General features: G+C 58.7%; 3 protein-coding genes across 10 annotated transcripts in view; all 3 read right to left on the reverse strand.

The window, feature by feature from the left end:
• Positions 1–187: 187 nt before the first annotated feature.
• On the reverse strand, positions 188–2,765 carry POLR2J (RNA polymerase II subunit J). Its single transcript, XM_080630211.1, has 4 exons — positions 2,691–2,765; positions 2,422–2,511; positions 1,693–1,867; positions 188–327 (listed from the first exon to the last, which is right to left on the reverse strand). Exons 1-4 carry the CDS (start codon positions 2,741–2,743, stop codon positions 292–294), a joined length of 354 nt encoding a protein of 117 aa, XP_080486337.1. The 5' UTR covers positions 2,744–2,765; the 3' UTR covers positions 188–291.
• Positions 2,766–3,557: 792 nt separating this feature from the next.
• Positions 3,558–12,787, reverse strand: LOC308227396 (ras GTPase-activating protein 4-like; the record flags this gene model as incomplete). The annotated part of the gene is made up of 20 exons (XM_080629952.1): positions 3,558–3,679; positions 3,773–3,825; positions 3,908–4,028; positions 4,098–4,233; positions 4,312–4,449; positions 4,523–4,831; positions 4,935–5,072; positions 5,573–5,759; positions 5,829–5,941; positions 6,151–6,215; positions 6,542–6,695; positions 6,778–6,901; positions 7,259–7,350; positions 7,445–7,576; positions 7,683–7,764; positions 8,204–8,330; positions 8,435–8,496; positions 8,765–8,878; positions 9,392–9,448; positions 12,723–12,787. The coding sequence occupies 20 exons, from the start codon at positions 12,785–12,787 to the stop codon at positions 3,558–3,560; spliced, it is 2,391 nt and encodes a 796-aa protein (XP_080486078.1).
• A 9,702-nt stretch (positions 12,788–22,489) lies between these two features.
• Positions 22,490–26,219, reverse strand: part of DTX2 (deltex E3 ubiquitin ligase 2) — a 36,932-nt gene continuing 33,202 nt past the window's right edge. For 6 of the 8 annotated variants that reach the window (XM_080630113.1, XM_080630107.1, XM_080630109.1 and 3 more), the window contains 6 exons: positions 26,171–26,215; positions 25,234–25,304; positions 24,437–24,595; positions 24,190–24,351; positions 23,429–23,518; positions 22,490–22,860 (listed from right to left, as the gene is read on the reverse strand). In XM_080630113.1, the coding sequence (XP_080486239.1) occupies positions 22,636–22,860; positions 23,429–23,518; positions 24,190–24,351; positions 24,437–24,595; positions 25,234–25,304; positions 26,171–26,215 (752 nt within the window). In that variant the 3' untranslated portion in view covers positions 22,490–22,635. The remainder of the gene's footprint in view (positions 22,861–23,428; positions 23,519–24,189; positions 24,352–24,436; positions 24,596–25,233; positions 25,305–26,170; positions 26,216–26,219) is intronic. The other 2 variants (XM_080630114.1, XM_080630112.1) reach the window with 1 other exon arrangement.

A 26,219-nucleotide genomic window follows, 5' to 3' on the forward strand; every position in this document is an offset into this window, starting at 1 on the left:
CTGGAAGTACACTCACACCAACTTCACCAACAGCACAAATATTTGCATTAAGCCTCCAATTGGGAAAGGAGAAATCATTTTAATGCCTTATCCATCAGCTCAGACATGACAGTTTTCCTCTTGGCAAAATATAACACAAAGAAACAAACTCAAAACACCATTGCTGCTTAAACCTAAGTGGGATAAGGGGGAAAATACTGGCCATGAACGGGAGTTTGAATCCAGGATTCATCTAACAAACAGCCACATGGTTCTGCCTCGGAAGTAGAGCCTGCTCTAAGCAGGGTGATTTTACTCGATTCCTTCCTGTTTGTCTTTAATGGCAACCTGTAAAACACAAACACAAATGCTCAGACAAGAGCTGTTACTGAGCTGGAGGAGGTTTAAACATTCCTAACAGTCTCCTGTGAGGTACAGCCGCACCACAAACCAGCAGTGGAAATCTCTACCCCACCCAGAGAAATAATACTTCAAGCAAAACCACACCATATTTACAGATTTGGTGCACTGTGACCTTGTACCAGCACATCAGAGAACACGACACAGACATTAGCCTAGTCATACCCTCCCTGGTTTTGTCTAATAATCTTTTGGGCAGATTAAGTCAAAAATCAGGGGCTAAATAAATGCAATGGGCACAGCAGAGCAAAGCAATGAGAAGTGGTCCAAAACTTCCTAAAACTCTCAGAAAACACTTTGAAGAATGGAAAATTGTTTTCTACATTAAGATGGCTGAGAAAACCAATGCTGGGCACCTAGGGAGTTACAGAGCACTCACTGAATGCTTGTCAGATGTACAAATAACCCTTAAGCACAGCCAGAAGGACAGGAGCCAAATAATCATAGAATCAACCAGCTTGGAAAAGATCTTTAAGATCATCAAAAAATGATGATCTTAAGTCCAACTGATCCCCAGCACTGCCAAGGCCACCACTAACCCATGGCACTGAGGGCCTTGTCTCCACAACGTGTGAAAACTTGCAGGGACGGTGACTCCAGCACTGCCCTGGGCAGCCTGTTCCAATGCCTGAGCACTGTTTGGGGAAGGAATTGTTCCTCAGCTCCATCTAAACCTGCCCTGGTGCAGCTTGAGGCCTTTTCCTCTTGTCCCATCCCAGCCCCTCCTGGCTCCATCCTCCTGTCAGGCAGTTGTAGGGAGCGATCAGGTCCCCCCTGAGCCTTCTCTTCTCCAGACTGAACCCCCCAGGTCCCTCAGCCCTTCCCCATCACACTGTGCTCCAGGCCCTGCACCAGCTCAGCTGCCCTTCTCTGGCCCCACTCCAGCACCTCAATGTCTCTCTTGTAGTGAGGGGCCCAGAGCTGAACACAGGATCTGAGGTGCGGCCTCACCAGTGCCCAGTGCAGGGGGACAATCCCTGCCCTGGCCCTGCTGCCGCACTGGTGCTGATCCAGGCCAGGATGCCATTGGCCTTCTTGGCTGCCTGGGCACAAGCTGCTCATGCTCAGCTCCATCAGTCAGCACCCTCAGCTCCTTTCCCATGAGCAGTTTCCAGCCACTCGTCCCCAGCCTGTAGCATTGCATGGGGCAATTGCTGCAGCCCAAGTGCAGGACCCAGCCCTTTGCCTTGTGGTGCTGCATGGCTGTGATGAAGTTGTTAACCTAAACTATCAGCAATACCCCTCCTGTTGTTTCACTTTGAACTGCAAGAAGCTCAAAGGATACCAGCATACCCTGAACCTCTCCTCCAGGAGGGAGAGCTCGCTGATCAGATCCGTGATGGCATTGGTGAACGCCTCCTGCGGGCTGTAGTCAGGAGTGGTTTGGACACGGATGATGATCTTGTGTTCCAGCGGATGTGGGACCTTGTACCCTGCAAACAACACTTGAGGGTCCTTCAGTAACTGCCTAGAATGGGAAAGCAGCAATAAATAACCCCACAGCATGAACGTAAGTGCCTTTTACAGTAGAAAATCATTGAAAAAGTTCATTTTCTATTAAAAAGATCATAAAAAGCACTCATTTTATATAAAAAATGATTTATATCAGAATATCATTGAAAAAATCATTTTATATCAAAAGATCATTGAAAAGATCATTTTATTTCAAAAGATCATTGAAAATACCAATTTCTATTACAAAATCATAAAGAATGATCATTTTATACCAAGATATCATAAAAAATGATCGTTTATATCAAAAGATCATTGAAAAAGATCACTTTGTATCAAAGGATCATTGAAAGTATCATTTTCTATTAAAAGATCATAGAAAAAGATTTTATATTAAGAGACCATTGAAAAGCTCATTTTCTATCAAAAGACCATTGAAAACCAATGGTTTTGAGGAGTTTCCCAACACAGCCCCTTACGTATGCATTTGTGGACCCTATCCCTTCACTTTTAAGTGCAGAATTACCACAGAGCCCCCCAAAAAACCCTTTTCCCCCCCAATTTGCTCACGACTTGATGATGTTCCCCAGCGTGTGGTCCTCCTTGTTGATGGTGAACAGGCAGGCGTTGGGCACTTTCGTGTCCTTGTTGATGGAGATCCTAAAGGGGTACACAGGGGGGAACAAGCGCCTCAGGGAGCGGGCCTATGGGGCCGCGGGGGTCGGGGAGGTCCGGGCTCCCCGGACCTCCCCCCCCGACCAAAGCGATACCTCCCCCCGGCACCACAGCCCAAAGCGATGCCGCTGCCCCGGCCAAAGCCGCTCCCCGCCGCCGCTCACTTCTTCTCGCCCTCGAAGAGGAGAAAGGACTCGAAGGCCGGAGGCGCGTTCATGGCGCCGCCACAGCCGCTTAAGCCCGCCTCTTCCGCCCGCTCGTTTCGCGCGCCGGCGGCAGCGCCCCCAGGCGGGCGGGAGGAGTCGGTGCTATTCACCCCAACACCCCATCCGTGTGATGATGCTGAGCGGGGGTGATGGCATCACCGATGGCATCAGGAGCGGCGATGGTGGCAGCGGAGGTGGCGTTAGAAGGGGCAATGGTGATGTCCTCACTTGGCATTGATGTCATCACTTGGCATTCATGTTACCACCAATGGCATTGGTGTCACAGCTTGGCGTTGATGTCACCACCTGGCATTGATGTCACCACCAATGGCATTGATGTCGTCATTTGCATTGATGTCACTGCTTGGCATTGATGTCACCACCAATGGCATTGATGTCACCACCAATGGCATTGATGTCATCATTTGCATTGATGTCACTGCTTGGCACTGGTGTCACCACCAATGGCACTGATGTCACCACCAATGCCATCAGCAGCAAAACCATGGGTTGACTCCTCCATCAGCATTCCCCAACTGGTACCACCACAAAGGACACCGGTGGGGCCACTGCTGAGGTCATCAGTGATGCCTTAAGGAGCACCAACACTCCCAGTGCCATCAGGGGTGGTCCCAATAAGGACACCACCAGCAATGGCACTGGCCGGGACATGACCAGTGCTACCACCAGCACCATCACCACCAGCCCCATCCGTGTCCCCATCCCCATCCACCACAGACGGCCACGACAGGGCTGCAGGGTACAAAGAGCTTTATTGCCACTGCTGTGGTCCCCAGGGAGCAGGGACATGGAGGGGGGGGTCCCTCATGTCTGCAGCTGCAGCAGCGCGGGCGCGGGGGGGGCCGGGGGCTGTGCCTGGCGGTGGCAGCTCTCCAGCTCCCCCAGCACCCCGAAGAGCCGGCGCAGCCCCTCGGGCAGGGGGGCACCTGCAGGGAGCACAGTGAGACCCTGCACCCCCAACAGCACAGCCCAGATCCCCAGGGCACATCCCAGCCACAGCATCCCCAGCACCACCCTACCTTCTCCTTGAGGACCGTTTTGGGTGCCCTCCAGCAGCTCCCAGTACTTTTCCCTGGGGATACAGAGAAGAGAAGGATGGAACCTTGGCATTAGATGGGGGGTCCAGAGGGGGTCCCCCCCGGGTTGGGTCTCACCTGAGGGTGTCCCGCAGCCCCTGGAGGTGACGGAACAGGCGCTGTGCTTCCACTGCAGGGTCCATGGGGTCACTCCAGTCCTGCAGGGTGACTCCGTGCCGGGTTCGGTCACAGCCCGGCCCTGTGGGGCAGCAGTGTCAGGGTATGGGGGGACCCCACCAGCACCGTTGTGAGGGTCCCCTCCTCGTACCCATCCTGTCCCTCTGATGGCAACAGCTCCACTTGTCCCCGCGGAAGATGCCGGGGTGGTAGGCGCGGAGCACACGGGGGTTGTTGCCGCACACCTTGCGCAGGGCTGACAGCCACTGGTTGAGCTCATTCACACACTGCAGGGGGTGTTAGGGGTGAAAAGGGGGGTCCTGTGCTGTGACACCCCCCAAGTGTGCCCCCCATCTCCATCCCACCTTGCACTGCAGGTAAGCCGTCTCCTGCTGCCCGCCCGCATCCATGTAAACCACCTGCATGACGTGGGCGCTCCCGAAGCTCTTCTCCTCCACCTTCTCTGCCGCAAGGATGTTGGGCAGGGCGATGGCACCACTCTGCTGATGGAAGGGACACACACAGGGGGTCAGTGCCACCCCGCTGCCCCCACACCGCCCCGCAGGACCCCCCTACCTCGGCTCCAGGGCTCTTGCTGAAGCTGAGGCTCTCCCCGGTGAGGCAGAAGTGGAGCTTCTTGGATGCAGCGCTCAGCAGCGGCCCCTTGCCCCGTGTCTTGTGGACGAAGAGCAGCCCCTCCTTCAGCACCGTGCTGGGGGGGGCCAGCGGCCGCCTCTCACCTTCCTCCTCCTCCATCTCCACCAGCCGGGTGATGAAGTCCTTCATCCGGGTGATGCCCTGCTGCAGGGTGGGCAGCAGCGGGGCCAACCACGGCTCCTTGGCCCTTCCAGCTGCTGGCTCCATGTTGCCCACCATCTGGATGGCCTGGAGACCCCCGGGATGGCAGCGTCACTGGCGGCATGCACAGCGCTTCCCAATGGGAAGCAGGGTGACAGCATCACCCGCCTCCGTGTCTCCCTCATCCCACCTTGGCCAGCAGCAGCAGCGTGCGGCTGGTGCGAGCATCAGCGTGAGCATCCCGCAGGTGGAAGAGCTTGGGGGTCATGATGGCCGGAGAGAAGAAGCGGAGGCAAAGGAAGCTGGTGACAGCCACGAACTTGACGTGCTGCAGCCAACAAGGTGGGGGGAGATGAGTGAGGGTCTGCCCCAGCACAGGACAGCCCCCGGCACCGCATGGACCATTGAGTGGGGGACATGGAGTCATGGGATGGTTTGGGATGAAGAGACCTTAAAGCTCATCCAGTTCCAACCCCTGCCACGGGCAGGGACACCTTCCACTGGAGCAGCTTGCTCCAAGCCCCTGTGTCCAACCTGGCCTTGAACACTGCCAGGGATGGGGCAGCCACAGCTAACCCTAACCTAATCCCCCTCATTTAAGTTTGAACCCGTTTCCCCTTGTCCTATCACTACAGTCCCTGATGAAGAGCCCCTCTCCAACATCCTTGTAGCCCCCCTTCAGATACTTGTTATTTGGCTCCAGCACAGCCCCACTGTCCCCCTTGCACCTCATCCCTGGGGGGCTGCCCCATGCCCAATAGGGACCCCATCAACCAGAGCTGGGGACTGCCCCCAGTGCACCCTGCCCCTGTTCAACCCCAGCCCAACCTGGTGCTGTGGGAAGCGCTCCCTGACGCGCTGGAAGAGCAGTCGGAACGCAGCACGGATAACGGGGGGACACATGGGAGCCGACCTGACGATGGCATCCAGCAGCTCCCCCAGGTAGGACTGGAGGTGCTGGCGGCCCTGCTCGATCACCTCGCCCTCTGTCTGCACCCGGTGCAGCCCCGAGCACCTGCAGGCACCGTCATTGTTACCCCACGGCCAGGGTCCCCCCTGCCCCATGGCCCCATGCCCCCCTTACCCAACATCTTTGGCCTCCACCTTGCCAGGGTCCAGCTCCACGTGCTTCTTCTCCTCGAACACGCGGTTGATGGTGGGGCCCAGGACCCCGTGCAAGTAGGGCAGCCCCGTCACCTGCAGAGGGACCACGCAGGGATGCTGATGGGGGGCACAGGCACAGATCTGGCACCACCACCTCCACAGTCCCCAGTAAGGGTGAGCCAGGGGACGATCTCCAATCTCCCATCCCAGAGAACAGGCACAGCCCCACCAGCCCTCCCGGTAGCCCTGGGAGCTGGCCCCAGTGGGGACAGCCCAGAGCCAGGTTTCAGGCACTGTGGCACCTTGAGGAAGGACTCCATCGACTTGGAGGCCAGGGAGTTGCTCCGGAACAAAGTGTTGGGTTCACCTGCAAAACAGGAGAGGGTCTGCGGCCTGGGGGATGGCCACAGGTCACCCACCAGGCAGCTGCAGTCAGGGGGTTACTTCTGTCGGCTGCGCCTTCCAGCCCCAGCCATTTCCATGGGGATTCCCTAACCTCAAACCACTTGCTCCTCCACCAACCTCAGCCCAGGAGCTGCCTGGGATGGACCCAAGGGATGCCCACCCGCAGCACAGGGCGCTGGCTGAACCCCAACCAGCACCCCCCAAAAATCACCACGCAAGGTCCTGGAGGTTTCGCAGCCCCAGGAGGTGGTTGGAAGCCTCCAGATCTGCTTCCCGCTCCTGCCTTACAGGGCTTGGCCAGCTCCAACTCGAAGAGCAGGTCCAGGAGCTCCTTGACCAGCCCTTGGCCCAGGAAGAGCTTGACCAAGCTGATGGCGACCTCCTGCCGGCACTCGGCTGTGGTGGTTTCATCCAGGAGGGTGACCAGATGCACTCGGCCATCCTGGTGGGGACAGGCACTGCGATGCCATGGGCAGGGGCAGACTGGAGCTGGGGGACACGGGGTGCTTTGCATGGAGTCTCACCTGGAGCCCCGACTTCACCTCGTGGCACAGGAGCTGGACCAGTGGCCGGTAGCAGTGCGAGGGCAGCACCGTCTCGTCCCGCAGCCTCACCTGCAGCTGCAGCGAGCCCAGGCTGCCGCGGCGCCTGCAGGGGGCACGGGGTGGAGGGAGGGATGGGCAGGTAGGTAGGTAAATAGGTAGGTGGGTGGGTAGATAGATAGATGGGTGGATAGACAGACAGATGGGTACATGGGTAGATAGACAGGTGGGCGCATGGGTAGGTGGGCGCATGGGTAGGCAGAAGTACTTCACCAAGCAGGACATGGCCCAGCAGCCCAGGAAAGCCTGGGCACGCAGGTGGTGCTGCCCTGCACTTCCCCCCGTCCCAGACCACAGCACACCCAGGAGCTGCCCTCCCAAGCGATGCTGCTGCCCAGAACAGCCCCTCCGCAGCCCCCCCACAGCACCGGGATCACCCCAGCACCCCTGTGCCTGCACTCACCCGTCCTCCCTCGCCTTGGACGCGTCCGGCCGCAGCCTGAACCAGCCCTCGTCCTGCCCAGCCTCCGCCAGCCCCTGCACCCCAAACACCACCTGCAGCAGCAACACCCACAGCTCTGAGCACACACACGGGGCAGGGATGGGTCCCTGTCGCTGGGTGGGCAGTGGGGACGGGCTCAGGGCTCACCTTGCCCAGGAAATCGTTCTTGCCCACCAGGTCCCAGTCCCACACCTCCACGCACAGCTTCTCCCCAGCGGGCTCGGCCAGCTCAAACTCGAAGATCTCGTTCCAGCGCGGGTAGCAGGACTTCTTCACCACCTGCAAAGGCAATGGCTTCATCCCCATCCCCATCTCCATCCAGCAGCCCTCTGGGAACGCCGGGGCTTCCCAGCGGGATGGTTTCACCAGCTGAAGTTGTACTCACCGTGCTCTCCTGTGTCTTCCCGTTGTAGCGCAAGCGGACAAAGGGGTCGGAGGCACCATTCCGGTCCTTCCTGGCCAAATCCCTGCCAAGAAGAGGGGAAATTTAACAGCAACTTCACTATGGGCACCCGCTGCCCTCCTCGTTCCCCAGCATCATGAGGCGCTGGCACAGGGTGCCCAGAGAAGCTGTGGCTGCCCCATCCCTGGCAGTGTTCAAGGCCAGGTTGGACACAGGGGCTTGGAGCAACCTGCTCCAGTGGAAGGTGTCCCTGCCCGTGGCAGGGGTTGGAGCTGGATGAGCTTTAAGGTCCCTTCCAACCCAAACCATTCCATGATTCTATCTGGAGGTGCACACCCTACAGACCAGCAGATGAGGTGGACCCTGCCCCAGGGTCCCCACTGGGTAGAGGATGCTCTGCACCCAAGGGCAGGTACCTGAGAACACCCTGATTCCAATGGGGAAGCCGAGTCACGGACACATCCCCGCTGCACCCACGGACCCTGTCCCCGTCCCCTCCTCACCTGGCCTCCAGCACAGCACAGCGCAGCCGCCGGCCCGGGCTCCCCACCACCTCCACCCGCAGGTGGATCTCCCCCTGCACCTCCTCATCGGGATCCACCTCGCTGAGGCTCATCCAGCCACTGTATCCTGTGGGAAACAGGGACCCTCATGGGGGATCATTGAGGGGACCCTGGGGTCCTGCTCATCACAGGGGTGGGAGATGGGTCCCTGCTGATCACTCATCACCTTACCCTTGGGGTGCTCCGCCAGCATGTCCCGGGTGATGCAGACCTTCCCGATGACATCATCACGGCTGGAGAACAAAAGCCGGGAGCAGGACAGGGTGTGGGATCAGGAATGGAATGGAACAGAGCCCACTTGCTCCGTCGGGGCCACCACAGTGCGTCTGACCCCATGGAGCACCTCAGCCACCCTTTGCTGCCAGCTGGAAGAACAACTTCACTCCTTTGCATCGCAAAGCCCAAGCCAGCATGGCCGGGTGTGGATTCTCTGGTGTCTACAATGGGGTTGAGCACGCAGGCAGCCAAAGCCACACAAACCCACAGCCAACCTGCCCATACCTGAGCGCATCCTCATCCATGACGTAGATGGAGATGCTGTGAAAGGTGGGCTGGAGATGCACCTCGTATTCTTCCCCCCAGAATGGGGACAACGTCTTCCACACCGTGGCAGTCCTGCGGGGCAGATGGCACTAGTGATGGAGGGGATGGGGGGTTCCTCACTGAGGCACTCCCCACTTCCCAGCCCTATGAGCCCATGACACAGAGCTGGGGGCAGCACCCACAGATCTGAACCCTCAGATGGGGCAGGGGGCGGGTCCCTGTCACTGTTCTGAGGCTCTGGGCTGGCAAGACATGAGGATGGCTGTGAGCTGTGTCTGGAGTTAGTTCATAGATTCATAGAATCATTTAGCTTGGAAAAGACCTTTAAGATCATCAAGTCCAACTGTGAACCCAGCACTGCCAAGTTTATCGCTGAACCATGCCCTTAAGCGCAGCATTTATATTAATTAAGGAATAATAGTAATTAGTAATATTATTATAACACTACTATTAATAATAACAACAATAACAACAACACTAACAACAATAATAACAATAGGCCTGCAGCAGGGTGGCTGGAAGAACCCACAGGAGCAGTGTGTGCCAGCCCATCTGAGGACCAGCCAGGGCCATGGAGCCACTCACCTGATGATGGCCTCATCGTCGATCTTCACGATGCAGTATGGGTCGCTGCTCCCTGTGCTGGAAGGACAGGGCACAGCTCTGTCAGGGCCACCAGTTATGGCCCTGGCCCCGTACCCCAACCCCATGGGGCTCACATGGTGATGGGCAACCAAAGCCTTCAGCCCTGGCAAACCACCCCTTAGAGGGGAGACCTCACAAGTGCCCCTTGCAGGGACTGTGGGGTGCTGGGGTATGGAGGTGCCCCAAAGACAAAGGCTTCGGCAGGTGGATTTGGCCAGAGCTGCAGCACGTGGTGACCCCGCTTTGCTCCCAGCCCATAGAACACTTCCCTGAGCGTGTCCGGCCACCGCATCCCGCTGGCAGCCAGCAGAGGCTTTCCTCTGCCAGATGGGAAGGCCAAGAACAAACAAACCCACCCTTTCCCAGAAGTGTCTCCAGGCACCCACAGCCCCATTGAACACACTTGGAGCGAGGCCACGGCAGCCCCAGGGCACACCCGGAGCCCTGACACCTCCATAGGGATGGGGACATCCCCAGGGATGCAGAGGGTGAGAAGGGCAGGCAGCGTGCGCTGTTGGCAGCCACCACAATGCTCTGACCCCACTTCCTCCCTGGGGACATCATGAATCGTTGCTCCTGAGCGCTGCTGCTGAAAGAGAAATCACTGCTTTACAGCTTATTGCCCCAGAGCATCAGAAACGAGGTGACACGGCTGCAGGCAGGGACCGCAAGCACAGAGCAATGTCCCCATCCCAAAACCAGGGAGGACGAGAGCCAAGTGCGGGGGGGGGGGGGCAGAATTAAAGGGATTTAAGGTATTGAAAGGGTTTGGGGTGCATTCTGCCTCCCAAACACAGGTGCAGGGGGGTTCTTTGTGCTGTGCATTCTGGGTACCACACTAGCATTCCCATCCCCAAGCAGGTCCATCATCTCAGTCCACGCATGATGCAGGCAGGTTGCCAAGAGCAGCTCTGCTCCAGCCACCCTCTGCGGAGGATTTTAATGAGAGCAGGGGATGAGGCGTCGTTAACTCGAGCCTGTCGCTGACATTTCCTGCCTTATGCAAACCACGGGGCGGGCAGGGAGCAGGCAGGCAGAAAGGGAACATCTGCCTGCCCGAGCGGTGCCCAGCAACGCAGGGCAGGCTTCACATGAGAGCTGCTTGATGCTGACAGCGGGAAAGCCTTGTTCCTAACACAGGGGTGTTCCAGCACATGCGCTGCTCCACGGCGCCTGGGATGGGGGTGCCATGAGCCATGTGAAAAGGGGAAGATTGGGCTTTAAAAAGAGGAAATGAAGACTGAAGTTTAAAGCTTCATAGCACAGTATGAATAAGGGAGGTAAGGGGAAGAAACGTGTGTGATCCCCGCTGCCATCCACCCCAGCACTGGGGGCTGAGGATTGAATCTGTGATTAAGCATCCACTGGTGCAGTGGTGCTGCTTTGTCCAGCCCTTGGGAATGGGGGACAATAAAATACAATCAAATCAGGTTATTTTCCTTGCTTTCCTGCAACGGAGATGCAGGGAAAGGATTGTGAAGCACTCAGCTGGGAGGGGGCTGATGCTCCCACTGCATCCCGGGGGGCACACGGGGGAAGAACGCACCCAGGGCTGAGCTGGAGCTGCTGCAGCTCTTCCCGCCTGCCCAGATTCTGGCACTGGAGTTTGGCGGCAGCAGCAGGAGCGGGTTTCCTGCCTCTTGATGGGCAGTTCCATGGTTTCATGGCTGCACGGCACAAAGCTCAGCCTAGGGCAAGCGCTGGCGTGGAAGGCAAAACCAACCAGCAGCCCTTTGGTAGCAGGAGGAGATGGGAGACCCACGGGCACAGCCAGTGAGGAGCGTGGCACTGAACTCCACTGCCGTCACAGGGATGCTGGTGGTGATGGCACAGCTCCTTGGAGCAGGGACAGTCACAAATCACAGCAACGTCACCTGAACCCTGCTCCTGAGGCTCCCTGTGCTGAATCACGCAGGAGCTGGGGGGGGGTCCCACAAGGGTTTGGGGGTGCCCCATGACCCACGGGTGCTTCCGACATGCAAACACCCCCAGCGGGATTCCCGCTGGGAAAGCAGAGGCGATCCCAAAGGCGGTGCCAGGACGGAGCCAAGGAACCGGCTCCCACCTCCGAGGAGGGGGACGGCGGCCAAGGTCAGGCGGCACCGGGTGCTCCTGCCCGGATCCGGAGCTCGGGTTTCCCTCTCCCTGCTCAAAGCCACGTCCCAAAGGCACCGGTCCGGAAAGCTCCGCTCAGGGCGTTATTGCACAGCGGCTTTCAGCAACAGGCTCCTAAAACCCAAAACGCCCTCTAAAGTGGAGCCTGCCCGCAGGGAGCTGTGCCAAAGGGATTTAAAAACCAGGCTCTGACACACGGGATTTAAAAAAAGAAAGGAAAAAAAAACAAAAGTCATGTTTCTTTCCTTGTTTATCCTCTTTTTCCATGACGGTTGCAGGGATTTTTGCTGCTTTTCCGGGAGCCCTGACCCTGCCCGGTTGCTGAGTGCTCCTCAACAGCCTCCTGTTGTCTTGATCTGCCCCTCAATCCCACCCCAACACTGTTCCCACATCCTACCACATAAGGGTCAGAGTGATGAGGATAATGCTGGGATACATGGAGGAAAAGCTGGACCCAGGGGCTGCCACCAGATCCCCCCCGGACCACAGCCAAGGGGAGGAATGGAGCCAGGGTCCTCCCAGCTCCTTCTGCGGTCCCTGCAAAGGACCCAGCTGCAGGTAGTGGGGTGCGTGCTGGGGACAGCACTACCCCAGGGCAGCACAACAGGAGCCCCCCAAACAGGCAGCACTGCTTGGGGTACCCTAAAGCACTGCCTGGGACACCACACACAGCACTGGGTGCTCCTGAGAGGGAACCTCAAAGCCATCCCAGAGGGCACCCCCATATCAGGGGGGACATCACAGCGGTCCTGAGGGGCCTCAAAGCACTGCTGGGGGCACTCAAAGTTACCCTAGCGGGAACCCCCAATGCAATGCAACCCCAAAGCCACCCTGAGAAGAATCCCCATTGCTGTGTGAACACCCCAAAGCCATCCTAGAGGGAACCCCCAGAGCACAATCACTGCTCTGGGGACCCCAAGGCGTTCCGAAGAAGCCACCAAAGCAGGGGGGACACCACAAAGCCACCATGGGGGGGAAACCCCGATGCAAGGGGCATCGCAAAGCCACCCTGAGGACAACCCCCAGAGTACACGCACTGCTAGGGGACAACCCTGAGGGCGTCCCCAACGCACAAGAACCTGTTGCGGGGACACCCCGCGGCAGGAGGGTTCCCTCCAGGGCATGCTCCTCACCAGACCCCCCCGGCGGCACTCACATGTCCTTAGCGGGCAGGTTCTTGCCTTCAACGATGCGGATGGAGAGCGCGCTGCGCCGGGCCATGGCGGGCGGGCAGCGGAGCGCAACGGAGCCGAGCGCAGCCTCGAACCCGCAGCTACCCCAGCCCCGCGCCCATGTGCGGGCCGGCGCAACAGGCAGCCAATCAGAGTGCTGGGCAGGGTAAGGGGCGGGGCTTTGTGAGTTTTCCCCCGCCACGATTGGGAGTGAGTGGGAATTGTGGGCGTGGCTTTGGTGTTGTGGGCGGGGCTTGGCGGGGTACCCCGCGCGCGGATTCCTGCGCTGTGCTGGGGTCCCTTCACAGCCTCTCGGTCCCGCTCAGTCCCCGGGCACCGGCCGGTGCAGCCCCGGGGGGCTCAGCCCGGAGCCCCGCTCGGGCCGGGAGTTAAGGACGGCTCCACACTGGGTTCCCGCTGCCCCCCGCACCGCAGTGAACCTGGGGGGCTGCACCGCCGGCCCGGCACCGGCCGCTCCCCGTGCCCCAAACCCACCTTTTTCGTGCTTTTCACCCTTTCTTATTTATTTAATCCCTGCGTCCCCGTCCCTCACCCCGGGTGCAGCACCCCCGGAGGGGCCGGTGGCATTTCGGGGGTACTGGTGTCATCGGTAGAGAAGGGCAGATGGAGAACCCCATCTGCAAGACCAGCGCTGGGACTCATCGCCGTGCTGGCAGACAGCGCTGGTCCTTGGCATTTATGCCTGGACACCGCAGTGACACCATAGGGACACCACGGGGACGCTATAGGGACACTATGGGGACACGCTGCCCCGTCCTGCGGCGCTGCTCCTCTACTTCCCCCGCACATGGAACAAGGTACAAGGACCCCTGCCGCCATCGCTCACACCTTCCCGTGTGCCAGCTCCAGCCATGCACACGGTCAGGGCCACATGTCCCACCTACAGCAGAATGAGATCCTCTAGTGCTGAGGACAAGCAGGGAAGAGAACCGTACTGACTCAGGGCAAGCAGGGCAGAGAGCTGTAACCCCTTTTAAGTGGACTCAGGGCAGGTGTGCATGTACACATCATAGACACACCACATACATATACACATCACATACATACACACATCCCATACATATACACATCACATACACATATTGACCCCCCATATTTTCCCCGTAGGCACCTAGCTAAGGGCAGCACCAAATTTACACTGGCTCCAAGGACAGGGGACACCCCCCCCTTAGACTGCTTGGCACCGGTGGAACGGGTGTTTGAGCTCAGGGTACGGGGCGGGCTGGGGGGACCCTGTTTGCCGGTGACACCATCCGTTGGCTGTGCTAGGGCCGGGACCCGCAGGAGTTAATCCCGGCTTTGGTGCCTTTCCTTGGCTGGGCTCCATGGAGGCCGCTCCCGGCAGTGCAGCGCGGGGGGGCAGGTTGCTAACACCCGTCCCAGGCAGCGGGAGAAAGCTCCGTAAGGGCGCTGTGACCATGGAGCCGGTGTAAACGTGGTGCTGCCCTTTGCACGGAGCCTACGGGGAGAATACGGGGGGGTTAATGTATGCGTGTGGTGTGTATATGTATGGGATGTGTATATGTATGGGATGTGTGTATGTATGGGATGTGTATATGTATGGGATGTGTGTATGTATGTGATGTGTATATGTATGGGATGTGTGTATGTATGTGATGTGTATATGTATGGGATGTGTGTATGTATGTGATGTGTGTATGTATGTGATGTGTATGTATGGGATGTGTGTATGTATGTGATGTGTATATGTATGGGATGTGTATATGTATGGGATGTGTGTATGTATGTGATGTGTGTATGTATGGGATGTGTGTATGTATGTGATGTGTATATGTATGGGATGTGTATATGTATGGGATGTGTGTATGTATGTGATGTGTATGTATGGGATGTGTGTATGTATGTGATGTGTATATGTATGGGATGTGTGTATGTATGTGATGTGTATATGTATGGGATGTGTGTATGTATGTGGTGTGTATATGTATGGGATGTGTATATGTATGGGATGTGTGTATGTATGTGATGTGTATATGTATGGGATGTGTGTATGTATGTGATGTGTATATGTATGGGATGTGTATATGTATGGGATGTGTGTATGTATGTGATGTGTATATGTATGGGATGTGTGTATGTATGTGATGTGTATATGTATGGGATGTGTGTATGTATGTGGTGTGTGTATGTATGTGATGTGTATATGTATGGGATGTGTGTATGTATGTGATGTGTATATGTATGGGATGTGTGTATGTATGTGATGTGTATATGTATGGGATGTGTGTATGTATGTGATGTGTATGTATGGGATGTGTGTATGTATGTGGTGTGTATATGTATGGGATGTGTATATATATGGGATGTGGTGTGTCTATGATGTGTATATGCACACCCGCCCTGAGTCCACTTAAAAGGGGTTACAGCTCTCTGCCCTGCTTGCCCTCAGCACTAGAGGGTCTCATCCTGCCCAGGCTGTAGGATCAGGGTCCCAGAGCCTGGAGCAGGATCAGGAATGCTGCATCAGGACCCCACAGCTCCGAGTTAGAGGATCAGATCCCCCTACCCTGGTGCAGAATCAGGCCCCACTGCCGGTCCCCTGTTGCCATCTCGTGGCTGGCAGGGGAACACCAGCAGCGCCCAGGAAGGATTGGGCCGGCTCTGGGCGAAGGAGCCCCTCCTCTGGATTTGGGGAAGGGATAAATCACTGTGGGGTGAAGGCGAAAGGGGACAAACACCCTTTATACCGACCCCCCCCTCCTGGGGGCATTTCGATGCCTCGCACCCCAGCACCAGGGCTGTTGGGGGTCAGGATCCCCTCTCTGCCTCACCCCGCAGGGGAATTGCCCCATCCAAAGCGGGTGCAGGTGACACCACATTCCCCACGCTGGGTGTGAAAATGCTTCTTCCACTCCAGAGCATCGCCGGGCACATCCTGCCCTGGGGGCAGCCGAGCCGCACCCAGGGATGGGGCTCAGAGCCCTGCAGGGGCACATTGGGATGGGGTTGCGGGGGGCATTCCGGGGGGCAGGAACCACTCACAGGAGGCAAAGGCTGGGCACAAAGCATGCGGAAAGGCCTTTAATGTCCCGCTCCAGCGCAGCTCCGGCCGTGCCCCGGAGGCGGTGGGCAGCGTGCCACCGGCACCGGGGAGGAGCGTGGGGCCGCGGCGGGGGCTCAGAGCCGGGCGGGGGCGTGATCATAGACGTGGTGTGTGTTGTACCGCTGCACCGTCACTGCCTCAGGCTTGCTGAAGGTGCTGCTGACACCGCAGGCATCCGAGCTATGGGGGGGAAAACGGGGTGCCGGTGTCACCCTGTGACATGCCACCACCCATCACGGCTCCTGATGGGACACAGGGGTGACACTCACCCCCAGCACACCAGCATGGCCACCAGGCCGGCCAGCAGGGCGGCGAAGAGGATGGTGAGGATGGAGGTGAGGGCGATCATGGCAGCGCTGTGCCCGCGGTCCGTCCGGGGGATGTTGTTCCATGGCGTGGCTGGGGAGGGAGCAGGATGTGCACCGCGATGTGTTTGTGGGCAACCGGTGTGCGATTGCACCGTGCAAACACGATGTGCCCTCGCACGGTGCCGTCAGGCAGTGCCTTGCCTCAGTTTCCCCACGCTGCTAGCAGGACAGCTGAACCCTGAGATGCTGGTGCTCAGCATCCAGCCCCTGCAGGACCACCCCGCGCCCTCCAACCCGAGGGATATGGGATGGATGCAAGGGGCAGGGTGAGCCCCCTGGTACCTGTCTTCAGGGGGATAGGCTCTGACCACTTTGTCTCAGCCACAGAACCGGAGTTATCCCAGGCGACGAACTTCACCCTGGGATGGGATGGGAGGGTGGATGTGACTCAGGGGGCTGCCAGCAGCCCCGCGGGGATGTCCCCATGAGCAGGCTATGGGGATGCGTATACCGGTACGGCCCGGGGCCGGGCAGGGGGCCATTGCAGGTGGGTCTGGTGTTATCCCTTTGGCAGCTGGTCTCGCTGCCGACGCGCAGCACCGCGATCTCCCCATCGGCTTTGGGGCAGGGGTAGTTGAGGAGGGTGGTGTTGAGTGTCATGTAGGCAGAGGTGCTGCCCGGGAAGAGCTGGTACGCCCTGCCCGGGGACCCCGGCTCCAGGGTGCTGTTGAAGCTGGGTACGCCTGCAGGGATGGGGATGGGGTGAGGAGGGACCGCGGGGTGCACGGGGAGCCCTGTGCACACCCCCAGGACCCCGCCGCACCCTGCGGGACGGCCACCACCAGCCAGATGACGGCGTTGCTCAGCGAGTCCGGGAAGACGCAGCGGGGCTGGTCCAGCACGAAGGTGGAGGCGGTCGTGAGGCCCCCCAGGGACAGGTTGGACAGGGCCGGTGCGTACAGCATCGGGTCTGCGGGAGGAGACAAGGCGGCTGCAGCGCAGGGTGCGGGCCCCCACGGAGGCACAGGGACAGAGGGAGCTGCCCCTTTGAACCCGGCTGTGCCCCCCTCCATCCTCTCCCATCCCTCATTTTGGGCTCAAACACATGAAAAGAGGGAGTAAAGACAGCTTCCGCCCACCCCCCACCCCCCGAGGACCCCACACTGGGCAGACCCCAGGTGCCACCAGGGACACTGGAGGTGGCACCCAGAATAGAGGGAGCATCAGCTGCCCTGCACCTCCAGGTCCAGTGGGGATCCTGGTGCTGTGCACAGGGGACCCCCACAAGCAGGAGACTGAGGATCCGCATCCCACAGCATCCCATCCCATCCCATCCCATTCACGCTGTCGGACTCACCCTGGCCGCAGGCCGCCGCCAGGAGCAGGAGGAGCAGCGGGAGCATCGTGCAGGCTCCTGGGTGCCGAGGGCGGCAATGCGGGCGGATGAGCTCCGTGTCCCCACCAGACCCGCCTGCGGCCCCAACCACCCGCATTCCAGCGCTGGCCACAGCCCCGTGGCAAACTGGTCCAGCCCGTTTCCCCAGGGAGCATCGCCTGGATGTGAGCGCCCGCCGGCGGGCGCGCTGAGAACCGCCGCGCTCACGGCACGAGCGACACGGCCACCCCCCCCCTCCAAACACCAAGCGCCACCAACCCCGGCCACGGGTGGGTTCTGGGAGGACCCGGAGCCCCGAAGCATCAACCCTTGGCCGCAAAGGAGGAGGCAATGTGGGTGTGAAGTGAGAGTTTACTCGGCAGGACACGGAGCAGGAGGCCTGGGGGCAAAGCAGCCCAGCCCCGGGGGGCTGCAGTGGCATCCGGGGGGCCGGGACAGCGCTGGGGGGATGTGGTGGGTCCTGTAGGATCTGTGGGTGCTTGTCCCTGAATCCTGGCGGCACAGGGACCCCCATGCTTTGGCACTGCAGGGGAGAGGAGGAGAGGTGTCAAGTGGGGTCCAGAGGGGCTGTGCTGGCCCCCCCGACTCCAACCATCACGTGGGGACCCTTTCTCCTCAGCAAGCTATGGCAACCCCCAGTTCAAGTAAATCAAGGCTCTTTAAAGGTTAACCCCATCTCTCTGCTGATGGGGCCAAGGAGGAGGGGGTCCCACCTGGATCCCCATGGACACATCCCCATCCAGACCCGTACCCCACGGCACTGAGCACCGCGGCGGCCAGCACGGTCCCCAGGCTGGCGAGGATGGAGGTAATGACCAGCACGGTGCTGCTGCGGTGCTCGGGCACGGGGTCGATGGTGCTCAGGCTGCTGGCTGGAAGGAGGTGGGATGAGGGGTAACAGGGGCATAGGGATGGTGCGATGGGAAGGGGAGGGACAGGTTTTGGGGTGATGGCATAGGGCTGATGCTGTGCCAGCCTCCCGACCAGGCAGGGCTGGGGGGGCAGCAGTGCCACTGGTACCTCTGCGAAGGAGGATGGGCTCAGACCACCTTGTCTCTGCTCTGGGGCCGTGGCAGCCCATCACCAGGAACTTCACCCTGTGGGATGGGAGCGGCGGTGACAGCAGGGGTGGGATGCTCATACAGAATCATGGAATCACAGGATGGATTGGGGTGGAAGGGACCTTAAGATCATCCAGCTCCAACCCCTGAACCCAGCCCGGAATTACCCAGGGCAGGATTTGGGGGTCCCATCCTGCCGGCCTCACCTGTATGGCCCCGGGGAGGGCAGGGGCCCATTGCAGGGCTCCTGTCCCCCGCACACCGTGTCCCCCCCAACGCGCAGCGGGGCCGGGCTTGGTGCTGAGCAGGCGAAGGCACGGACCGGGGTCTCCAGTGTCATGTAGGAGTGCGCTGTGAGCAGCCGCTCGTACAGGGGCACGTCAGCGCGGGACGGGGGGTTCCTGAAGGCGCCAGAGGCTGCACAGCACCCATGGGGGGTGAGGGTCCCTGTATCCCCATGGGGAGCGCGTGCCGGGGCAGCGGGACTCACCGTTGGCAAACGCCACCACCAGCCACACGGCATCGGGAGCGTTGGCCTCATGGTCGAAGATGCAGCAGGGTCTCTCCAGAGCGAAGGTGGTGGCCGTGAGCTTCCCCGGCAGGGCTGCGGTGGGTACATGGGGCACGTAGGGCAGCAGGGCTGCGGGAGCGGGCACTGAGCAAGTGCTGACCCCATCCCACATCCCCATGAGCATCCCCAGCCCATAACCCACTCCCGGGCACAAAGACCCATAGGGAACCCTTGCAGCCCCCCGAGCCCCTGTCCCCGCAGCAGTCACCCAGGCCCGTGGCTGTGCCTGTCCCAGCCAGCGCCAGCAGCACTCGCAGCAGCTCCATGGCGTGGTCCCGGCTCTGCTCACCCTGTCCCGGTGTGGAGGGGATGAGCTGCCCCCGGAGCCGGGCCCTCCCAGCGGAGCAGCATTCCTGCACCAGCTCTGCCGGCCCCACTGGACCCTGCGGCAAAGGGGACCGGCTGCACCACCCGGGTCACCGGGGACCAAACCCCTGCAGAGCCATCCCAATGGACACCAGAGCTGAGGCACCAGGGAGCGCTGTGAGGATGCGGAGTACAGACAACGATGTGAGACCTCACTTGTACTGTGTGTGGTTCTGGTGTTCCCAACATAAGAACATGGAGCTGTTGGAGCAAGTCCAGAGGAGACCACAAGGATGCTCAGGGGCTGGAGCAGCTCCTGTATGGAGCCAGGCTGAGAACATTGGGGCTGTTCAGCCTGGAGAAGAGAAGCTGATGGAGACCTCAGAGCAGCTTCAGGTGTCTGAAGGGGCTTCAGGGATGCTGGGGAGGGGCTACTCATCAGGGACTGCAGTGACAGGACAAGGGGTGATGGGGTCAAACTGAAACAGGGGAAGTTCAGGTTGGGGATAAGGAACAAGTTCTTCCCCATGAGGGTGCTGAGGCGCTGGCACAGGGTGCCCAAGGAAGCTATGAATGCTCCATCCCTGGCAGTGTTCAAGGCCAGGTTGGACAGAGCCTTGGGTGACATGGTTTAGTGTGAGGTGTCCCTGCCCATGGCACCGGTTGGAACTGGATGAGCTTTAAGTTCCTTTCCAACCCAAACGATTCCATGGTTCTATGTGAAAGGGGAAACTGAGGTAGGAAGGAGGCACCGAGTTGTGTTCAAGGATGGGCTGTCAGGAGCCATCGCCTGCGCTGTGGCCAGAGATGCAGCTGTAGCAGTGGTCCTGCTCCTCCAGCAAGCCCTGGCCCCTGTGCATGCCTCGTGCCCACTGAGCGTGAGGGATGCACCCACTGGCTCCGGGTGCAGGCAGCCTTGCCCGAGGGTGAGGGAGTGCTGCGGGGCCATCACACCCTGAGCTCACCCAACCCACCCGTGTGCAGCACTGAGCTGTCCCACCCAGCGCCAGGGGCACCCCACGCTGGCACTGCCCCTGCCATCCGCACCAGTGCTGGGGAAGAGCTCCTTGATCCCCCGGGACAGGAGCAGTGACCCTGCCATGGGGCTGGCCCAGAGCCCTCCCCATTCCCCCCCCCACTTGCTCTCACTGCAGAGGGTGTAAGTGCTCCTTTTCTGGTGTTTGCCAAGGGCAGTGGCTGTGTGGGAAGGGATTCCCCCCGCCCCCCTTCCCACAGGGGCTGGGACAGAGCCTTCGGATTAAGTGGAAATGGGGCATCCAAAGATTACACCATCCAGCTGCAGCCCCCATCCCTCCTCCCTCTTCCAATCCCTGCCTCATTCCCCGTCTTCCTGCCTCAAGGTCCCCTCTGGCAGCAGATGCCCATGGGGATGTGCCAGCCCCAATCTGCCCCCTTGGTCCCCCCGTTGTGCTCCGGGTGTGACGCAGGGGTACCATGAGTCACAGTTTCAGTGCTGGTACCAGCATTCCTGTGGGGTCAAGGCTTGGTTCATAACCAGCACAGTCAGACCTGTCTGGTAGCATTAGAAGCACTTAATTCAGGCTCTGTCCCCTCCAGCTCCAAGGCATGGGGGCCCTGGAGTCTTCTTCTACCAGATGCTGCCCCAGGGTAGAGCAGGGACCAGCTCTGAAGCATCTCCCCCCACTGTGGTCCCTGGGTGCTGCTGCTTTCCACCCCTTCACCCCTCGCATCCCCTCACCAGGGGGCTAAGAGCACCATGGACATGGGAAGGGCTTTAGGAGATGCCTCACTCCTATGGTGACAGCATTCGGAGCCCGACCAGCCCAGCGTCAGGGAGGCTCCAGCTGATTCACACCGCAGCATCTGCAGGAGCTGCCCTGGGCACATGGAGCAGGAAATTCTGGCTCTGTGCAGGGCTCAGTGAGCTCTGCTCCATTTCCACTGCAGCTTGGAGCTGAGGGTGAAAAAGCTGAAGCCTGCACTCGAAACCTCTCCCTTTCGCAACCAGGGCAGGAGAGACACGGGCACAGCCCATTGGGGCAGAGAGCAGGAGCACGCAGACACCCACCTGCTGCTCCAAGGGCTTCAATCCTTCCAGCACTCCTGAACTGCACCAGATGGCTGAGGGTTTTCTCCCTAAAGCCTTTGACAGAGGGGAACCAGGAGGGAGCAAGCACAAGATGAACAACAGGGAGAGATCCAGCCCTTGACAGCTCCAACCCCCCCCCCCCGGTTTTGTATTGGCATGACCAGGACACGCTGGTCACAGAAGGACAACCACATCCCTGCTCTCCCATGAAGCAGTCAAGATGACAAATGCACCAAGGCCTCTGATGTGCCAAATGGATTTGATGTGGGACTTACAGGTGGCGCTGGAGGCCAGAAACAGCTCTTGGAAATGCTCCAGCTATCAGGTGACAACACGCAGCAAAGCCACCAGGATTGGGTCAACATCCCCTTTGGAATAGGCAGAGCTGATGGTGCAGGAGCATGCTCCTGCTGGAAAGCATCCCTGCCACGGCAGCAGAGGAAGGTGGCCGTCACCACATGGTGGCACCAGCAGTCCCTGCAGCACACACAGCACAGCAGCCTCCTCCCTGCATCCCAAATCCTGCCCCAGCAGGGCTTTCCCTCCTTTCTCCTGGCTGGATTGAGTGGCCCCGGATCCATGGAGCAGGCTGGTCCCCCAGAGAGCCACCAAGAGGGGAGGCAGCCCAAGCCCCCAGGTAGCTTGAAGGCAAAGCAAGGCCTGGCTGTGGAAATGAAGTGTTTATTACAGCCGAGCTGGCACAGGGGCAGGAGGCTCCACTCTCAGAGGTGCCCCAGAGACAGGGCGCTGCTGCGTGCAAGGGAGGCCCTTATTTGCTTTCCAGATGGTTTAGTGGGAGCAAGATGCTCTCCTGTCCCCAGCCATCACCAGGGCAAGCTCCTGCCTTCACAAGGGGCTCCATCACCTCATGCCTATTGCCACAGCCCATCCTGGCTGTGACCATCAACCCCACACAGAGACACAAGTGCAGCTTGTACAAAAATACTCTTCCCTCAGCCCAAAACGAGACCGCAGGAGCAGGCAGAGCTCCCGCAGTGCATTTATTGCTCAGTGAGACGGGCAGGAACTTAAGGCAACAGGAATAAGTGCACGAGGCGGGCCCTCAAGGCGTGCACTGCACAGCCAGGCCCCCCCCAGCTCATTGTCTCAGGCAGTCCTCAGTGACACCTTGTGCAGCCAGCTCTGCCAGCACGTTGTCCAGGTAGTTGGGGTCCGGGTAGCCGTGGCCACTCAGGTTTGTGTTCATCTCAGTCTTGTGGTGGATCTCGTTCCACACCACGGTGTTGCTCTCGCCCGTGGTGCTGGAGGTGCCCACTGTGAAAATGAGGCGTCGCTTCCAGGCCACCCTCAGGAGCTCCAGGACCTAGAGGTGGGAAGGGAAAAGCCAAAGCTGCAGCAGGTCAGGTGGGAGACTTGAGCCATGCAAGCAGCTTGCCGGAAGCTTGGCAACCTAAATCCCTGCTCTTAGGAGGAAAGCAAAGATCCCAGCATCGGAAGGGATCTCCTTCAGCTCCCAGTTACCCCTGTGGCGACCCAGTGGAAAGGACCATTTCCTACACGTGCTGGTCCTCCAGGAGTTCACTGGCACAAGGTGGGACAAACACCACCACCCAGAGGAAATGAGGATGGGAAGAGCCATACAGTGCAAACCCTTGTAACTGCACAGCTCAAGACAGGCCAGGAGTGTCTTCCCAAAGGATCAGATGGGATTTTGTTAAGGGATGAAGGAGAACAAGTCTTCACAGTCAGACAGCAGCATGGGAACAGAGGGATTACAAACACACAAGGAACAAACAGTGAGGACAGCTACCAAGAAGAGCTGGTTAGCATCATGAGGACAGCTCCCAGAGCAACCCTGTTGTGCTGATGCACCAAGCCAGGGCCAAGAGACAAGGTGAGAAGGGCCATGATATCAGGGTGTAACTCCTCACCTTCCTGCCCTTCTCATTGTCTGGCAGGTAACAGTATCGAGGAAAGCCTCTTGCTGTGTACGGCATCCCAGGGTTGGGGTGCTCAGGGCCCTGCAATAGATAAGACACATTTGGCATGGATAAATCCAACTCGTGAAGATGGCTGTAAGATGCGCAGAAGGATTTGATATAAGCACACCTCAAACCAGCACTTCTATGTAAAAGGAGCAAGGGACTGCTGATGATGAGTATTTCACTTGTTTTTATGGGACATGCAAGTACTGTCGGTCCTCCAAAGGCAATCTTGTCCTAGGATACAAAGCATCTCCTTGAGGAAATACTGGGATAGCCTTCAGATTGCCTCAATTCTGGTGGGAAGAAAGCCCCAAACTAGAGGTTTTCCGTGTGGTTTGCTAACCCCATAAAAGTAATCCACCCAGCTCAAACCTTTGCAGGCTCATTGCAACCACCAAAGCCTCAGATGTGGGTTGTGAAACCAGACCTTGGGATCTCTCCCACCTTGTGAACACAGGCTGGGTCTCCTCCCTGCTTCACACAGGCAGCAGCCTTTACTAGAGGTGAAAGGCTCTTATAGACCCTGGAGCCGCTCTCAAAGTGGGAAAAGACCTTCCAAGTAACCCATACATCGAAGAACAGCCAGCGCAGCTGCTGGCACCTCGGGCTGCTCAGTGATGGGCTCCAGCAGGTACTGTACTGGGACCCAGTGCTTCACTGGGAGGCTCTCACACAGCTTGTGCCACCCAGCAGGGCCATGCACTCACCTGAATGCCTCTGTTGATGTGATACACAATCTGGATTGTCCCACAGTCCCTGTGGCCAGGGAGGGACTGGGGGAACGTGGACACTTCCATCTTCCCTTTGGGCTGAGTACCGGTTTTCTCCCCATAGATGGTTTTACAAGAGGGGCACTGCAAGCTTCCATCCTGTGAGGAGAGACAAGCAGGCATCAGAGCTCCACAGCCATCACCCAGACACAGGGGATGTCGTGGGGATAAGCCAGCTCAGTACCTTGTTCCCACTGGAATACATGGCCAGCATGCAGAGCATGTGGAAGGAGTGCTGGCAGCCTGTCAGGCGACCAACACTCTCTGGCTTGATTGTGCTGCACTCGCAGGCATCGGCATAACCTGAGGGGGAGGACAGCTTCTCCATGCAGATGATGCAGTCCTGACAGCAAGAAGAAAACCACTGTGTAGTGTGAGCACAGGCTCATCATGGCTGACCCACCAAGGAAGTGATAAAGGAGATGCTGCAGGAGGATGTGCCTTCAACTTGAACCCTCCCATTTGAGGTTTAAGAGCAAAGACACAGGTTTCCTCCTCTGGCTGGTATTGCCTCACTCCATCACCTCCTGGAGAGCACAGGAAGAGAGCTGCCACCAGCCACAGGGGATAAGTGGGAACTGAGGATGGGCATGCCCTGCTCCTCTCCAGAGCAGCTCCAGTGCAGGGGTTTGATCTCTGTAGTTTTGACCTCTGAGCACCGAGAGGAGCCCAAAACTCCCTCCTCTGCCCCAGGCCCTGCAGCCATCTCCAAAGGAAACGGGGAGGCATTGCCAGGTTTAGCTCTTCAACCCACACCATGCTTTCTCCATCATGGTCCCCTAACAGGTCACCAGTTACCACATGTGGGCTCCAGGCAGTGCTGAAGCTTTTCCACCTAGTGCCAACAGGGCCATTGCAAGCAGTAGCATCTAGCACACAGGATGCCCAAGGAAGGAGGGTCCTCACGCATCGCTGTGGTCTGCACAGCACCCCAGTGAAGAGGCCACTGGGCAAGCTGGGTTTGCTTCACTGTGCTCTCACCTCATCAGCAGGAAAGCCCTTCAGCTCTTCCAGGTACTTCTTCACCACTGCTTCTGGCTCAGTCGGTGTCGCTGCACAAGGAGGGAGATAAGAAAGAGAGGAGGAGAAATCAGATGTGGCACGAGATACAATGGGCACAATGTGCAGGGTGAGCCAGAGAGAAGGGAGACAAGCAGGTCACTGGCCAGGATGCCAAAGAGAGAGGTCAAGGTTAGAGGGGAAGAAGAGGCTGCTCCAACTGATCCCTGCAAGCCCCACAAAGGCTTTGCTGTCAGAAATGGCCACTGCTAGGACCATGAGTGCTGCTGATGGGAGATCCCACAGGCCCTATTTGTGCCCTGCGCTCCAGGTCTCTCCACATCCCCCATACAACGCCAGCCAGCTCCCAGCTGGGCTTTTTTTGTGCACACCAGAGGCCAGCTAGGATCAAACTCAACCCAAGGCTGCTATGGTCTCAGTGGGAGAGTGTGTTGTCACAGGAGAACAAGCATTCCCACATCACCCCAGGCGGCTCCTGACCAGGACACTCAGCAACACACTAAGCTTCATGCCCTGTTCCTGCAGAACACACAACAGTGGCCTTTCTCTTGAGCATCTGCACACACTCATCTCCAGCAAGACACAGTGCAAGTCACAAGGGATGTAAAACGAACCAGCTCTCTAACAGGTACCTATTTGCAGCACAGGACACTGATATAGTCACATTTTCCTATCCATCCAGGCACAGGCACCCAAGCAGCCCACTCAGTCCCTCTGGAGCCATTACAGGGTTAACAACCAACACGACACAACACCCAGAGCAAGTTCCCACTGAGAGCACAAGCAAACACCTCGACTCCCAGCCCATCCTCCTGGAGCTGCCCCGCAAGGCTTGTCCTAAGCCAGTGAGCATCGCACACCTCCGCACGGCACCCGGCCCCGGAGGAGAGCTCCTTACCAGTCATCAGGCCCGTCACGGAGGCTGCCAGGCTCCTCCACCAGCCTAG

Source organism: Psittacula echo (assembly GCF_963264785.1).
Source record: "Psittacula echo genome assembly, chromosome: 15".
Taxonomy (NCBI): domain Eukaryota; kingdom Metazoa; phylum Chordata; class Aves; order Psittaciformes; family Psittacidae; genus Psittacula; species Psittacula echo.